At 55.1% G+C, this 15,519-nt stretch overlaps 4 protein-coding genes across 4 annotated transcripts; all 4 read right to left on the bottom strand.

The window, feature by feature from the left end:
* Nucleotides 1–6,446: 6,446 nt before the first annotated feature.
* On the bottom strand, nucleotides 6,447–7,731 carry BROUX77_007218 (uncharacterized protein; the record flags this gene model as incomplete). Its single annotated transcript, XM_073752290.1, has 4 exons — nucleotides 6,447–6,836; nucleotides 6,967–7,319; nucleotides 7,397–7,521; nucleotides 7,676–7,731. 4 exons carry the CDS (start codon nucleotides 7,729–7,731, stop codon nucleotides 6,447–6,449), a joined length of 924 nt encoding a protein of 307 aa, XP_073602629.1.
* A 1,247-nt stretch (nucleotides 7,732–8,978) lies between these two features.
* Nucleotides 8,979–10,124, bottom strand: BROUX77_007217 (uncharacterized protein; the record flags this gene model as incomplete). Its single annotated transcript, XM_073752289.1, has 3 exons — nucleotides 8,979–9,233; nucleotides 9,299–9,556; nucleotides 9,861–10,124. The coding sequence occupies 3 exons, from the start codon at nucleotides 10,122–10,124 to the stop codon at nucleotides 8,979–8,981; spliced, it is 777 nt and encodes a 258-aa protein (XP_073602628.1).
* A 732-nt stretch (nucleotides 10,125–10,856) lies between these two features.
* Nucleotides 10,857–12,085, bottom strand: BROUX77_007216 (uncharacterized protein; the record flags this gene model as incomplete). Its single annotated transcript, XM_073752288.1, has 2 exons — nucleotides 10,857–10,935; nucleotides 11,019–12,085. The coding sequence occupies 2 exons, from the start codon at nucleotides 12,083–12,085 to the stop codon at nucleotides 10,857–10,859; spliced, it is 1,146 nt and encodes a 381-aa protein (XP_073602627.1).
* A 418-nt stretch (nucleotides 12,086–12,503) lies between these two features.
* On the bottom strand, nucleotides 12,504–15,173 carry BROUX77_007215 (uncharacterized protein; the record flags this gene model as incomplete). The annotated part of the gene is made up of 3 exons (XM_073752286.1): nucleotides 12,504–14,866; nucleotides 14,925–15,064; nucleotides 15,160–15,173. 3 exons carry the CDS (start codon nucleotides 15,171–15,173, stop codon nucleotides 12,504–12,506), a joined length of 2,517 nt encoding a protein of 838 aa, XP_073602626.1.
* Nucleotides 15,174–15,519: the final 346 nt, after the last annotated feature.

Genomic DNA, 15,519 nt, shown 5'->3' with positions numbered 1-15,519 from the left:
GTTTTCAGACTTATTTTTCAGTCGCTTGGTCCCGGACGCGCTGTCCGGCTACAGTCGCCGTGCTCGGCAAGAAAAAAGAAGAAAAATTAAAAAAGAAACTCCGGCGAGAAGCCGGGCTCCTGCCGGAGTGCTCGGGGTGTTGATCACGATGGGATTCGAACCCACAATCTCTTGATTCGTAGTCAAGCGCCTTGCCATTGGGCCACGCGACCGTGTTCCGGTTGTTGTAAGCAAAATCGGCTATTCGGGGCTAAGGCCGCGGTCCGGAAGTCCGGGCCGGATGCCGGGTGTTCAGGGGTCGGGGGTCGGGGGCGGTAAGGTGTCTCGGATACACGGAAACTGTGTCTCGTGTCGAGTGGAGGAGATTGGATTTCTGTCTGGTGGCTGATCTGGCGTAGTGGGGGTTAGTGATTTTGGTAGACGTTGCATATAGTTGGATCAAGCCGGGTCGGGCCGGAGGCCAGGCCCGAAACATACGTCGAGAACGCTGGTGGATCGGTTACATCTTTTTTGGGCTACAAATATGAGACGGCCTACTTGGCTTTTCACACCATCACCTAGCAGATTATTTCAAATAGTAGTATCGCACGGCTCATTTATGTGGCTACCGGTCGAAGACGCACGGCAGTTTCTACAACTTCTATGGCGTTTCTATCTCAAGCCTTAGGCTCGTAGGAACACTGTGCCCAGTGCTATCTAGTGATTTGCTTGTGGCATTTCACTATGCTCTATTAGGTGGCTCGGGGTTGCGATAACTAACGAGTGGACGTTGGATCGATAGAGTTTCAGTGTTCGGCAGGATATGGGCCTCGACCTCCGGCCCGACCCGGCTTGATCCAACTATATGCAACGTCTACCAAAATCACTAACCCCCACTACGCCAGATCAGCCACCAGACAGAAATCCAATCTCCTCCACTCGACACGAGACACAGTTTCCGTGTATCCGAGACACCTTACCGCCCCCGACCCCCGACCCCTGAACACCCGGCATCCGGCCCGGACTTCCGGACCGCGGCCTTAGCCCCGAATAGCCGATTTTGCTTACAACAACCGGAACACGGTCGCGTGGCCCAATGGCAAGGCGCTTGACTACGAATCAAGAGATTGTGGGTTCGAATCCCATCGTGATCAACACCCCGAGCACTCCGGCAGGAGCCCGGCTTCTCGCCGGAGTTTCTTTTTTAATTTTTCTTCTTTTTTCTTGCCGAGCACGGCGACTGTAGCCGGACAGCGCGTCCGGGACCAAGCGACTGAAAAATAAGTCTGAAAACAGCAATCAAGCGCTCGAGTAAGCCGCCAGCGTCTTTCGCCAGAAACTCGGAGCTCGCGGGTCATGGCCCGTGAAAATTTTGATATTGCGGGCTTGTGCAGTCTGGCCCACCCTGTGTAACGCCAAAACTTTGCAATTAGCCCAGGCGTTAACCCTAAAAAAAGCACAACCGCAACTCAACCAACACACACTCATGTTTCTTCAAAGACGCAATTGATTTAGTCTTGGCACTTGTATTAGACTAGAGTCCTAGTAGCTTCCTTGCACTGTCCATCCAGCATCTCTAGCCCTCCGAGAACTCCATATTCCAATTACCTTTTGTCCCTGGAGCACAGGGGCAGAACCCAGCGGAAATGACCACCGTGTCAGGCCTTTGGCAAGCCCAACGAGTGGTTTCGACATGCCGACACATCAGGTTCTCAGGTTCTGGGGCAGCAAGGTCGATGTTGGCAATCTAGGAGCCAGAACGTCTGAATGACTTGACTTGACAGTCTTTGACGCCCGCACCGAGTCTTAGCCGAGCAGGACTCTTGCCTATAAGCCAAAGTATCGCGGTCTTCCAACACATACGACCATAGCTTGTAGAAAGCACGGGATCCCGTCCGCTCTCCCTTAGTTAACCTACAAAGCGCTGGACTAGTACTACGGTGGGTGACCACGTGGGAATCCCCAGTGTTGTATGTTCTTTTTAGGTTTTCTTTCTCAGTGTAGTTAGTTGTTTTTTTCCGCCGCCGATAGCACGTTTCCCTCATAAACCCTTCTCAGACACTATTCTTCCACATACGACCATAGCCTGCGGAAAATACGGGGTCCCGTCTGCTCCCCCTTAGTCAAGCCGCAGAGCGCCGAACCAGTAGTATGGTGGGTGACCACATGCGAATCCTCGGTGTTGTATGTTTTTGTTTTTTATCACCTTGATTTCATGGTTACACAAGAATCCACGACACCGGGGACTGCTGCCAGTCCTTCATGTTGGTTCATTTTTTGTATGCCGAGAATCCCTTGCGAGTAGACAGGTTAGTAAAGAATCAATCCGTGTAATGCTTTTCATGTAGCTTAGTCACGTTAAATAAAGTCAAGTCAAGTCAAGTCAAATAAAGAATCAATCAGCCAATCAATCAAGCCATGGTCATCACTGTGGCCAACACTAAGGCTTAAGGTTTAAAGGCAAATAGCATCTTGAATTGTCATGGATATCGGCTATCCATTCGGCAGGTCCTCACTATGAGTAAACTACAAGTACCTCCAGAGCTAGTAAGCCATGCTCCGCAATAGAACTACCTACAGACTCTGAATGGCGTATAGTAAGAGAAAAAGTGAAATCCATAGCGCCCAGTTGTAGAGAAAAAAGACATCCAGGTTGATCTCAAGGTCGGAGAGGGGGAAGAGAAGAGGACGGAGACGATATAGCATGGCCAATCGCCAACACCAAGATCCAAGAGACCAAACAGGCGCCAGAGGTATCAGGAAAAAACAAGAAAACATGAATGAAGAGAAACGAAACTAGGAAAGGGCCTGGTGCGTGCTATTCCGGTTTAACTGGAACACCACAACTGTTAGCACAAGACAGAATGAATCGAGAAGACAGAGGTAGACTCACTACGAGACAAAGCCCACCCGCACTTCTCTCAGTGCCGAGGGCCCATCAAGGATCACACACTGGCGATTTACATCACGCTGCAACCAGCAAAGGCGCCGGAGCGCTGAACGGAGCAACCAGCAAAAGTGCCGGAACGCTGGACGGAGCAGCCGGCAAAGGTGCCGGCCTTGTTGGCGGACTTGGAGGCGGTGGGGGTCTTGATGGCGGCCATTTTAAAGGATTGGGCTGGGTTGTGTTTGAAGAAACAAGAGAAAGTTGTAAGAGATGAGTGTGGGATGGGGAAGAGGAGGAGGATAGTAACTGAGAAGCGGTGGAAAGGGCGGCTATTTATGAAGTTGAGATTTCCACGGGTATCTTCTAGTTCGTGACCAACGCATAGTGGCAGTCTGCATTTCCTCACTGTCATATCATGAAGATGCATTCATTCCCCTTGTTGTAGCCAGACTCAATACAGCTGTTCCACGATGCTGAATGGCCGTCTTGTGGATTCATGCGTGTAATACTAACCCATTCGAGTGTTTATCCTCTCGCTACGCTCTCTCAAATGAATCAGCTTAGCATTGTTCCATCCTGCGATTGGAACAACAGTGTTGGAGGCTCAAAGAAAGAGAAAGTGCGGATGGATGCCTCGACTGGTCTTTTTAGTGTGCTCGGCTATTGTAGTCCGAACCGATCGAGCATTTGAATGGATTGAATGGGTCCATTTGACACCGGCCCCATCATTGTTCTCACATCCCTGTCGCCAATTAAGCCGGGGTAAATATCGTACATCCAACACAACCATTTTCACTATAATCACTGGTGGTATTTCAGGCAATGAGTAACATTCATCAATATCAATGCCTCGAGAAGTAGATAGCTAGTCACACATTCGATCTCACTTCATTCTAAACCTCTAATAGTCGTCAGGACCAAAGCACGCGGTAATAGCAACCAGCCTGACCATGACAGTCCTACATCAAAGCCTCCAAGCCAGACTGCCTTGATGACCGTATTCTCCAAGTTCGAAAGAGACTGTAGACTCCTATCCGGAACTTCCCTGTGGTAATGAGCACTCTCTAGCGCAGGCTAACCAAGAGGGTCGGACGAGATACAGGAGAAGTGCGATGGGGATCAAGATAAACTAAGATAGAAGATATGAAACCGCACCACACTGAACGTGATCGAAGGTGATCAGTTCTCTCTCGCTATTTTCAAACTCCCGAAGAGCTTCTTTCACCTTTTGGCCGTGAGTGAAGCCCTGTGACCACCAAAATTCCAATATCGAGTCGGCCATGTTCCTCATACTGTTATTTCACAGCAACTCGATGGCATAATCCTGACGGAAGCAGTCAGATGATGTCACCTCCCAGAACAACTTTCGAGCAGTCAGCAGTCGCAAGTGCGCATAGAGTTCCAGGACTTTCAGTGATTTTGAGGATCCAGAATGGTAACCCGGGAGGCTTCTCGTCTAGCTCGGTTGAGAACAGGCACATCCACAGGCTTGGGGATTGGTTATTGGGTATTCCTTTTTAGTCTGCGGCAAACCGTGTGTGAACTAGTCGAAGAGGGTACCTGCTTTCCAGGCGGAGTGTCAGTCCCTGCGGACTACACCGGGGTCGCCCTCCTGAGCATGGCCCGGTGAACTGCCTGATTTGATTTGATTTGATTTGGTTTTATTCTTTTACGTCTACCTACTGTTATTTCGCAACAATACGACGGCATATTCCGGACGGAAGCAGTCGGATGATGTCATCTTCCAAATTACTCCCGGGCGGTCAGCGATTGCAGGTGCGCATAGACTTCAAGCATCTCCTGTGACTTTTTAGGGTCCGGCATTGAAGCCAGGAGGGCTCTCTGTCCAGCGCAGCCCGGGGGCGAACCTGCGGGGTTCCAGGGTTGGTTACCTGGTGATTTTGGTTTGCAACAAACCGCGTGTAGTCTAGTCTAAAAGGCCACCGGCTCTCGGCACGGGGGTTTGTCCCGGCGGATTACGCGTGGTTTTGTCCTCTTGCGGGCATGGCCGTTGCTGCATTTTTTTTGAGAGTTTTCCCTCCTCTGTAGTTGGTGGACGGGAAAAGGACCCCCCAAAACCTCCTCATGGAATCCTTCTCGACATCTCCTTCCGATCCTACTACCTCGTCTCCTCCCAATCTAACCTTCCTCTCCCATCTCTCTTCCACTCTCATCTCTCCTTCAAAATCCCACCTTCATGTCTCGGTGCTGGCAGTGGGTAGTGGCTGGGTAGTCTCGGGGCGCTCGGGCTGTTGTCTTTCTTCAAGGAACTTGAGATTGCGGCGTAAAGCGCTGGCAACGTGACTTGTTGCTTTTGTTGTTTTCAGAAGCTTATCAGCAAATCTCTGGCTCCACGGCCTCGGCAGTGCCCTGCACGTCCACCAGTGTCCTCGTTCCTTTGGCTGGTTGCAAGCTCGGCACCCGCGTGGACAGTTGTGTTCCCATCGGTCATGGTACTCATCAAAGTCACCATCTCCGGTTCTGGCCGCCAGGATGTGGCCTAGCTCAATCCTGGTGAGGTCGTCGTAGCGGGAGACACGGAATGGGGGTTCGGCGGGGACACCAGTTCCCAGTGGGCGGTATCCTTTTTGCTTCTGCCACTATTCCCCGTATTCGAGACTTAGACGATCTCGCCTCCATCTCCGTGCTCCGGCCAGGCTGACGCGGGGTTCTGTTGTCGTCTGTTGGCACCCCAGTTTTGCTTGCGCGTCTGCCAGTTCGTTGCCTTCCAAGCCCATATGGCCTGGGACCCACAGCACATGGACTCTCCTCCCAGGACTCTCGCTCGCCCAGCGGCGAAGGGTTGTCTTTGTCTCATCAATAAGAGTCGAAGAGACTTAGACGGTCCCCATCAACTTCCGCTCTTTAGATTGGATATCTCAACATATTTTCAAGTCAGATAGGCAACGTGCCTGAGTGGTTAAAGGGTATGACTAGAAATCATATGGGTTCGCCCTCACAGGTTCGAATCCTGTCGTTGTCGAAGAAATATTCTTTTGCACCTTTCGCGTTTTTTTTTGCTGCCGGTGCCATTTCGGGCCTCCAGCCGGGCAAGAGTGCGAGACGGCGGCATCGCCGACTAGAAAGAAAATAGGTCAGGGGAGTTCTTTTTGGAGAGATTTTTTTTACAGGGGCCTGGGCAAGATTGAGACAAGCCAGGCCAATGTGTGAGTTGGAAAGTCGGTCTAAGCGAATAAACAGTGGGCTGACGGGATGAAGAGAAAAGGAGCGAGGAGAATTGTATAACAACAAGTTGGCTGAGGAATGGCAAAGACCTGCAATTATATTTTCACTAGCAACATGTTATATACCTTTGTAAAAGGGAAAATTCATGTTATTAGATACCCTCAACCGAGAGGTTGTTTCCAATAGAAGGGAACGATGTCTAGTCCAGTGTTACACGGGCCGCCTGGTGCAACCCTTTGTACAATATGATTGGCTGGCGTGATAATGGGCCAACACTCGACACACAATTCTAACAGATTCCCGTTGTTCATTCCTCAAAGCAGCTCACATGATGGTCTGACTAGCTTTGACCGAATCCAAGCGCAGCCCTCGACGCCCCGGCCGATCCCTCGCCTCACATCGCCGCACACCCCGCCGCAGCCGTGACCGGCGCGACGCCGCCTGCCAGATTCATGAAGTTGTATCCCATGATGGCCGTCTCGATGGCGGCGCAGAGCTCGTCTCTCTCTGGGCCCAGCGCAGCGATTGACACCGTCGTGGTGGTCGCTGTCACAGTCGAGACGCCGTCACCGTCGCCCGGCGCTGTCGTCGTCAGGGTCCCGCAGACCCCCGCTGCGCGCAGGCCCTGCGTGCCATCGCGCCGCACCACATTTGCGGGGATCCCAACGTCGCCGAGGGCTGCACCGACGGCGGCGTGGATGCGCGGTGCGACGTGGTAGAAACACACCTTGTCCTCAAGCATGAGGAAAAATTCATCGTCCTTCCATGCATTCAGCGCCACGAACTAGAGAAAGGTTAGCCCACTGTTCTATCATCCACACACAAGCGCCACAACCCTTCAGCACCAGAAGCAACCCAAGCAAGCTCCATCAGCCACAAAGAAAAAAAAGGAGAAAACACACCGGTGGACTCACCGACACCTCATACCGTCCCGCAATCTTCTCCAGCACATCACCCAGCACCGCATACCCACCACACAAGTCCCACGCCACCGCGCGCCCGCGCCGCCCGTGCATCATGACATACGCGCCGCCCACGCCCTGCGCGACCAACACCGGTGCGCGCACGCGCTGCAGCGCCCTCTCCGTCGCGCGCGGCAGCGCCGGCGTGTAGCTGCAGGCGCCGCCGGCCAGCGCCAGCAGCACGCTGTCGTGCGCGCCGAGCGAGGCGCTGAGGCGCGGCCACGGACTGCTGTGCGCGGCGAGACGCGCAGCGAGCCAACTGTACGGCCCGGGATCGTAGTGTGCGTTGAATGAGGTGGATGAGCCTGTGGCCAGAGAGAGGGGAGGGGGGATGTTAGTGTGTGGGTGTGTGGGTGTGGAAAAAGTGAAGGGTGGAGCTTACGGTAGGTGTGGTCGCCGTCCGGCGTCTGGAAGTACATTAGCCAGCGGCCTTGCTCGTCCAGGATCGCGGTTCGCAGTGTATTTGCGTCTGCGAGCTGGCGCGCCATGGCGGGCGGGATATTTCGGCTGTGCTCGGTCAGCAGCGGGACACGGGATATAAACACACGAAGCGAGCGGTGTGGCAAGTAGATGGTGGCAATGGCGACTAGACCACAGGCGCAGCAAGAAGCAAGAAAAAACGGCGCCAGTGGGCGACACAGACGAAACGGGGCAAACTCACTGGCTCGCTTTTTGCGGCGTACTTAGAATGTACGAGCCCTCGTCCGGGCCGAACATGAAGAACACAGTGCTGCGCAACCCGCCCATCTCGGACGCAAAGCGGCGCGTGCGGCGGCGCCAAGAGCGAGACGGCGTGCGCGCGGGGCTGGACACGGGCGGTGATTTTGGCGGGGGCAGGGCGGTTCCTAGAGTGCAGAAGAAGGGCATCGGAGGGGGCCGGGGAAGGCCTCAGTGTGTCGGAAGTTGATTTGGAGAAATAGGACAGGTGGGTGGGTATAGCGAGTTCCGGGGACGGGAAGGGCGGAGAACAGAGGAGAGGAGCGGACGGAACTGGCGAGACTTCGCAGAGGACTTGGCAGAAAGAACGAAAGAAAAAACAAGAACAGAAGGACAAGCGGCGTGGTATAGCACAGACACAAGGGCTTTCCTCGCCTCAGTTGCTCTACGTCGTTCTCGGCCCCGTAGTCCAGCGGCCATGGGTGCGGCGGCGCAGATCTGTGTTTCCACAGGCCCGAAGCAAGCTTGGTCCTTTTTTTTTTTCCTTTTTCTCTTTCTCTCTACTGCTGCCGTCGCATCGCATGCAACGCTATGCCTCCTTTCCAAGTTTTACACCGTCTCTAGTCTCTTTTCTTTCTTTTTTTTTCGTCTCCCTCCCTCTTCGCTTCCTCTCGCTACCACTTCAGTTTCCACATCGCCGATATCCGGCCCTCCGTGGCGCCCTTCCCCCGGGGCCGGGTCGTTTGTCCCGCGACGCTAGGATACAACTACGACGCTCAGGTACTTGTGTTTATCCGCGAACCGTTCGTGTTTCTTGCTGCATATATGGATACGCACTTGGCTCAAATCCCGCGCTACCAAAAGCAGCATTCAAAGCGCACGTATCACCACAAACTAGACACGTAAAAAAAAAAAAGGAGATGCCAGAAGAAAACATACCAATGGCCAGTCACACACATGAAAAAAGAAAATACATGTTTTGGTCCTCCCGTTTCATCACAACGCTCCCGTTCCTAACGTTGTAGTCAAGTATGGGTCGACAAGCGGGTCTGAACCCTAGACAATGACCCCAGGGTTATACGACAACACATGCACATCTTCATCTTCAGGTCGCCTTATTGTGTATGTGTTTTTTTTTAACTTTGTATTTCATTCATCAAGATCCCTCTTTTTTTATTTTCCCTCAAGAGACCTCGCAGGTTTTTTTTTTCTTTCCCTTCCTTTTTTATACAAAAAAAGAAAAAAAAAACTAGCCTGATGTGATGTCATTCATGAAACAAACGCTCTCTGGCACCAACAAAATACACTTAGTAGCGCTTCTCACGCAGGGTGTCAGCGTACTCCTCAAGGGGGGAGCGGATCAGCTTGGTCTCCTTCCACAGGTTGGGGGTCAAGAAGCCGTAGGTGTTGGAAACAGCCGAGAAGGTAGCCTTCAGGGTGTTCTCCAGAGTCTTGGTGGAGCCGGAAGAGGAAGTGTAGGCATCCTCAACACCAGCCAGCTGGAGGAAACGCTTGACAGCGGGCGAGGCAACCAGACCGGTACCACGGGGAGCGGGGATAAGCTAGAGTTGCTTGTTAGTCGTGCTGAGCTTGGTCAAAAGGTCGACGGTCGGGCACTACTACTTACACGGACGGTGACGGAACCGCACTTGCCGGACTCCTTGCAGGGCAGAGAGTGGGGAGCACCCAGGTTGGTACCCCAGTAACCTCTACGGACGGGGATGACGGACAGCTTGGCAATGATGATGGCGGCGCGGATGGCAGTGGCAACCTCCTTGGAGGTCTTGATACCCAGACCGACGTGGCCCTCGGAGTCACCAATGATGACAATGGCCTTGAAGCGGGTGCGCTGACCGGCACGGGTCTGCTTCTGGACGGGCTTGATCTGTAGGCGAGAAAGAAAGGCGGTTAGAAAATAGAGGCACTGATATGGTTTTGGCCACAATGAGGTATCGAGCGACCGGTTTCTGCTGTAGTGTTGATTCGACTGAAAATTGATGTGGTTTTCGTTGATTTCGCTCAGGTCTCGTGTCGGTCGTAGGTGGTCGGATCAGTGTGGCTGGTCGTCGAGATATCAAAGTCGATTGCGCCATTTGGAGGCGTCTGGGTCCAATGCTTCTGGACACAGAAATTGGCGGCTCGAAACTCTTATTGTAGGCATCAAATCCTACAGGGAAAAAAAAACTAACCTTCATGACCTCGTCGTTCAGCTTAGGCAGGAAGTTGTCGACAATCTGGTACTCCTTGATGGGCAGAGAGTGCAGATAGATCTCCTCCATGCTGGAGATCTTGCCGGCCTTGACCAGACGGCCCAGCTTGGTAACGGGCTGCCACTCCTTCTCCTCGTTCTTGTTACCACCGCGGCGACCACGGCCACGGCCACGGCCACCACGGCCGCGGTCACCACCACGAGAACCAAAGCCACCACGGGCACCAGGAGCACGATCAGCCATTTTGAAATGTGTGTTTTTGTTTGTTGGAGAGGCGACGACAACAATATCGGACTGGACTTTCCAGGAGGGCAAAAAGAGAGAAGAAGTAGAGGATCACGGCAAAAAGAGCAAAATGCGTCGCAGCCAACGGGGGGAGGAGGGAAGCAGCGCCCAAACCCAGGGCCCCACTCTGCCCGCTACAGCAATTTTGGAATTTTTTGGCGGGGCGGGCTCAGTTTGCGCACACAAAAACGTCCAAAATCCGGTATTCTAAAGAGGTGCGCCTGGCCGCTGGCAGCTGGCAAGCCCTAACAGGACCCACAAAGGTTTTGATCTGGGGCGCATTGTGGCTGGCTCGTTTGAAAACACATTAAGACCCCTGTCTCTGGCATTCGGTGAAGGTATGCAAAGACCCCACACCCCTCCAGATCTTAGCTTATGTCACACCGAGAACAATATCAACCTTGGAAATGATCAAAGATTTGCGTGTAGAATTACAATATCAAGAACAGAGGACGCTTTTTTTAGACATCAAGAGACAAGAAGTAACAGAGAGATGAGTGAAACAGATTAAAGAGACAGACGCAAAGAAGAGAGCAACGTCATCAGAGCCTAGGGACAGAAGGAGAGAGGTGCTGGATGGAGGTTGGCTTTTAGAGAGGCGTGGAGGAGAGAGTGATGGTGAGTGTGTGGATGTTGGTTGAAGGAAAGGTCGAGTGATGCAGAGCGTGCTGGCTGGGCATTTGGGAGTACTCATGAGCTCTCGGGCTTCTCGGCGTCGGCAGTCTTGACAATCAGCCCGTCCCCGGGCGTCACGCGCTGGGCCCATTCTCTGTATACACACACCAGCCTGTTAGCTTGATCCTATAACCATTATCGACATGGCATCAATGCGAATGGGGTCTCTTCACTTACGTCCAACTGCCGTCGTACACGCGCCGCGTCTCAGGCGAGCCAAAGTCGGCAATCTTCAGGGCCGTCTCTATTACGCAGGCCGTCACGCCGCTGCCGCACGAGGCAATGACCGGCTTGTCGGGGTTCAGGCCCTTGGCCACAAACAGCTTTCTCAGTTCCTCGGGCGCCAGGAACTTCTTGGTGGTGGGGTCCAGCACGTCGCCAAACGGTATGTTGATGGAGCCGGGCATATGGCCCGACGACATGCCGGCGCGGGGCTCAGGGTCTCTGCCTGACCAGCGGCCAGTCCCACGGGCATCAATGATCTGCACGCCCTCGGCATTGGCGGCGGCGGTAGCGTTCTCGCTGGCAATCTTCTTGACATCCTCAAACGTCGCCACCTTGGCCTCGTCCAGCTTGGGAATAGGGTAGGTGCACACGTCAACGGGGTAGAACTCGCCTGACTCGGTGGGCAGGTTTTCCTCGACATACTGCTTAAAGTTGTCCAGGATATGCACCTTTGGGTGGCCAAAGGCGCGCAGCGTCCAGGCGACGCGCGGCGCGCTAAAGATGCCCAGCTCCTTGGAGTCGTAGACAACCACGGTGTCGTCGATGCGGATACCCAGCTCGCTCATGGTGGTCGCCAGCTCCTTGGGCGACGGCAGCATGTGTGGGTACTCGCTGTGTTTCTCCACCACCTTGTCAATGTCGAAGAAGCGGGCCTTTGGGATTCGCTGCTCCAGGAACACGTTAATGCCAGAGCGGCCATCGTTGGGCATGAACCAGGCCGCGCAGAGCGGAATGACTCGCGGGTCCGTGCTGATGGGCGACGCCGGGTTCTTCTTGAGCGCCTCGGAGAGCTCCTTGGGCGTCACCAAGTACGACGAGAACGGGCGCGCGGCACCTGCCGGCGCTCCGGCAAACGGTGATGTCGCGTCAGCCATTGTGTGTGCGTTCGAGAAGCCGACGGCTTGCGACGGCGAGACTCGGCGGGTTGTGTGCAGCGTCGAGGGGCGGGCAACAGACGAGGTCGTGGATGCCAAGCGGCAAAGACTGCTGCGGCCTCTGGTGACAAGGGCGGGCAACATGGCGGCGACGGCGGGAGCGAGGCAGCAAGAGGGGACGCGGGGAGGCTATTTATTTATGTACGTGTGCGGTTGGGCTGTCGGTCATGAAGCCTAGACGTTGGAGGTTTTTTGGAGAGCGTGATCCGTGCACGGGCAACATGCAGACCAAGTCCTGAAGTGCGGGCAGACTCGTACGTGGTGCTCTTTTGCAGGGACCGTCAAGGTTCTCGACGGGGCGGGGCGGTGCTTCGGGGGAGACAGACACGGCGGGGGGAAGAAGATCTGATGGTCGAGCGGAGGAGTGTGAGGGTGACACAGAAACTTGATTCATGAACAGAAGCCCAGGTTCAAACTCTCAATCTCGAGATAAGCAACCCTAACCCTATGGCTGCAACGATAACGCTATCTACATGTAGTACAAGAATTTGGACGCAACGTTCTACCGCCGTTCGCGCAACAAACTGGCCTTTGGGATTTGGTCCAAAGCCAGGAAACTATCTTCATCGTCGTCGTCACTTAATAAAACTATTGTGTCCACATGTGATCCCAAATGTACCGGCTTTACGTTCTCCTTTAGGTGCTGCCGTGGCGCCGAGCCTGCAGGTCTGGAACTTTCCCTGGGGCACAACGGCGGTGACGACGATACCGGGTTGATATTCTCTTTGGCAGACGGCCGGGGCGGCGAGCTGCTCAAGAAGAGCTCAAGGCTAGTCTGCCGATGCCGGGAAGGCGGAGGCTGAAACGCGCGCTTCTTGGCCGGAGCATTAAGCGTCTTGATCGGTGACTTGTCGGGCAGCGACAGGCTGTTAGAGTCGCGCTTGGTGGTGGGGCCCATGGTGCTGTGGATTTTGCTTTGTGTTCCCAAGGCTGGTTCGCGGAGGGCTGCCAGTTGAGATCTCTGGTGACGTGGTGGTATGACTACTGGCTCGGGGCTCGAGTCGATAAGTATGGGTACTTGAGAGGCGGCGTCTGGCGTTTGAGGACGGGGTGCAAAATGGTCAACGGTTTGGGGCGATGGTTGAGAGACGGTGCGACTGAGAGTTCGGGGTTGCGATTTGTAGGAGGAGAACTTGGGGGTCGGAGGCAGCTCCGGGATATCTAGACGGACAATATCGTCTAGCGGCTCAATAGACGCACGCGGAGGCTCTGGAGACGGTGGGCCTGTGTTGCGAATTGGTTTTGCTTTCTCTGGTGGCGGGCCATGGGCTGTTTTAGTGGTGCGGAGGGCATTTGTTGCACCGGCCGCAGCCCACGGGTTCAGTGGCTTCGCAGCCGACGCATGAGTCGTCTTGAAGGCCGAGATACTCGAAGCCGAGCGCTTGAACGACTTTTCTGCCGCCCGGCGGGGCATTGCGGGCGACGAGAGAATTTCAACAGGCGGCTGTGACTGGTGGCGGGCCTTTCGAGGAGAAGCCGGTTGTGTAGAAGAAGCTGTGTCTGTGGGCTGTTTTGTTGCAGCCGCAAACTGCAACTGTGACTGCACCTGCGGCGTCACCGATCGCGCAGATCGCGCGCGCTTGGTTGCCGTGGCCCTCGCCTTGTCTTCTTTCTTATGCAGCGTCTCTTCAAAGTCCTCGACGGCCAGTGGCGCGCCCAGGCGAACTAGCAGCTCCGGAACCCACCCAAGCGTCCCGACCGAGGGATCGTATACCTTGGCTGGGCGGTCGCCGGCGGCCGCGGCAGCGTCGGCCAGAAACTCTTCGTCGCTATTTGTCGCAAGACCGTCGCGCGTGGTTATTATTTCGGCCTCGCGCTCCTGGGAAATGTCTATGCCGGTGATGTCGAGCGGGATGTACTCTATGCGGAGCTCGGGCAGGTGATCTGTGCTTTCGTGGCGGCGGCGGGACTTGATTTTCTTGATCAGTTCGCCCTCGCGCTTTTGCTTTTCCTCAATCGAAAGGTTGTCGTTTTCCGGATCGCGAGACAGCGCCAACAGCTTCTGGACAAGGATGCATGGGCTGAGGACCCGAATCAGTTTCAGCGCACCGCCCTTGAAGCTCCAATCAAAGAACTCCTCGGTGAGGCGGCGCATTTCGTCTATGTAAATAGGCTTTGCCCAGTCGGAGTCGGGCAGCTGGGCGAGCCGGTCGACAGTGCGTGGCGGTGAGACGACAGGATGCGTGTAGTATCGCAGGATTTCCATGTTGGGAAACGAGTCTGGGATCTTTAGGGCCTTGTGTTTCTGGCGAAAGAAGCGGCTCTCGTTGGTCGCAAGCTCATGCTGCAGCTTCTCGCGCCACGCGCGGATGCCCTCGGCATCTGCGGCCTTGAGCGCGCACAGCGACTTGCCGAAGCCAGCACGCGCGGCCTCGCTGGCCACCTTGACGCCGCAGTTCTCGACGCCGTCCGGATCGTAGTCGCCGCCGCTCATCATGGCAATCAGCACCATGCCCTCGCGGTCGAGCTGCTGGTCGCGGCGGATGCGGTCGGCGCGGTGCGAGACGACGTGCATCGGCGGGCCAGACGGCTTCTGGTTGCGGGCGAAACGCAGGGTGTGCGTGCAGCCAAACATGATGGTGTCGACGTCCTCGCTGAAGACGGCGTCGACGATTCCGCGCTGCTGCAGGAGCGCGCATTCGGCCTCGGCCTCGCCCGGCGCGTCGTGCGTCAGCAGGCCAAACATGCGAATGATGCGCTTGGCCTGCGCCGTGGCGGCGCTGGCGGTCTCGCTGCGCGTTGAGTTCTTGTTGCGCTTGATCTTGGGCTTGTTCGGGCCGTCAAAGACAAAGATGGGCTCGATGGCGAGCGCCCGGAGTCGCGTCAGCCGATAGAATAGCGTCCGGAGCTCGGGGCTGAAACCGCCTGCAGCGATGGTTAGCGGCAGACTCGGAACAGCGTGGTGGGGCCGGTTGCAACTCACCCTGGGCGGACCGGAGCTGGAACATCCAGATGGCAATATCGACGGCGATGCGGAGCGGCTTGCCGGTCTTTTCGAGGTGGTCGAGGGCCAGCTTGGCAAAAGCCTGGACCTCGCCACAGCTTCTCAGCTCGTCATTGAGGCTGTCACAAAAGGCGGTTAGCACAATAGGAACGGCGAGGCCGGGATTCCTGGGCCCGTCCGGCTTATTTACTCGGAGCACCCAGCACAAACGTACCCTTTGATACCCATCCCGGCGGCTGTGGGTGGTTTGCTGCGCAGAAAAAAAGCATGCGGCGGGCTTGTCAGCCAACTATCGAGCACTTCAAATCATACAAGCAGGCTCATTTCTTGCAGATTATTGGGCGCGCGACGCGTGGGAGGTGAGCTTCACGATTCTTTCGGGCGTGTTGCCAGGACAGCAGAGACACCCTGATTGGGGGATAGCCCCGCTTATGACATAAATGCGGTATAGTGATTGCATATGTCCAACCCTATTAACCCTACGGTACAGCAGGGCAGGTTGGAGCTCTGACGCCAACCACCACCAAACATCGAAGCTCTTCCAGGACCGGGACAATGAGCCGCCAAACCGCCA

The sequence above is a fragment of the Berkeleyomyces rouxiae genome (assembly GCF_048999995.1).
Source record: "Berkeleyomyces rouxiae strain 22BRR77 chromosome Unknown BrBRR77_ptg000011l, whole genome shotgun sequence".
Lineage (NCBI taxonomy): Eukaryota > Fungi > Ascomycota > Sordariomycetes > Microascales > Ceratocystidaceae > Berkeleyomyces > Berkeleyomyces rouxiae.
This window is presented reverse-complemented; position numbering and strand designations above follow the sequence as displayed.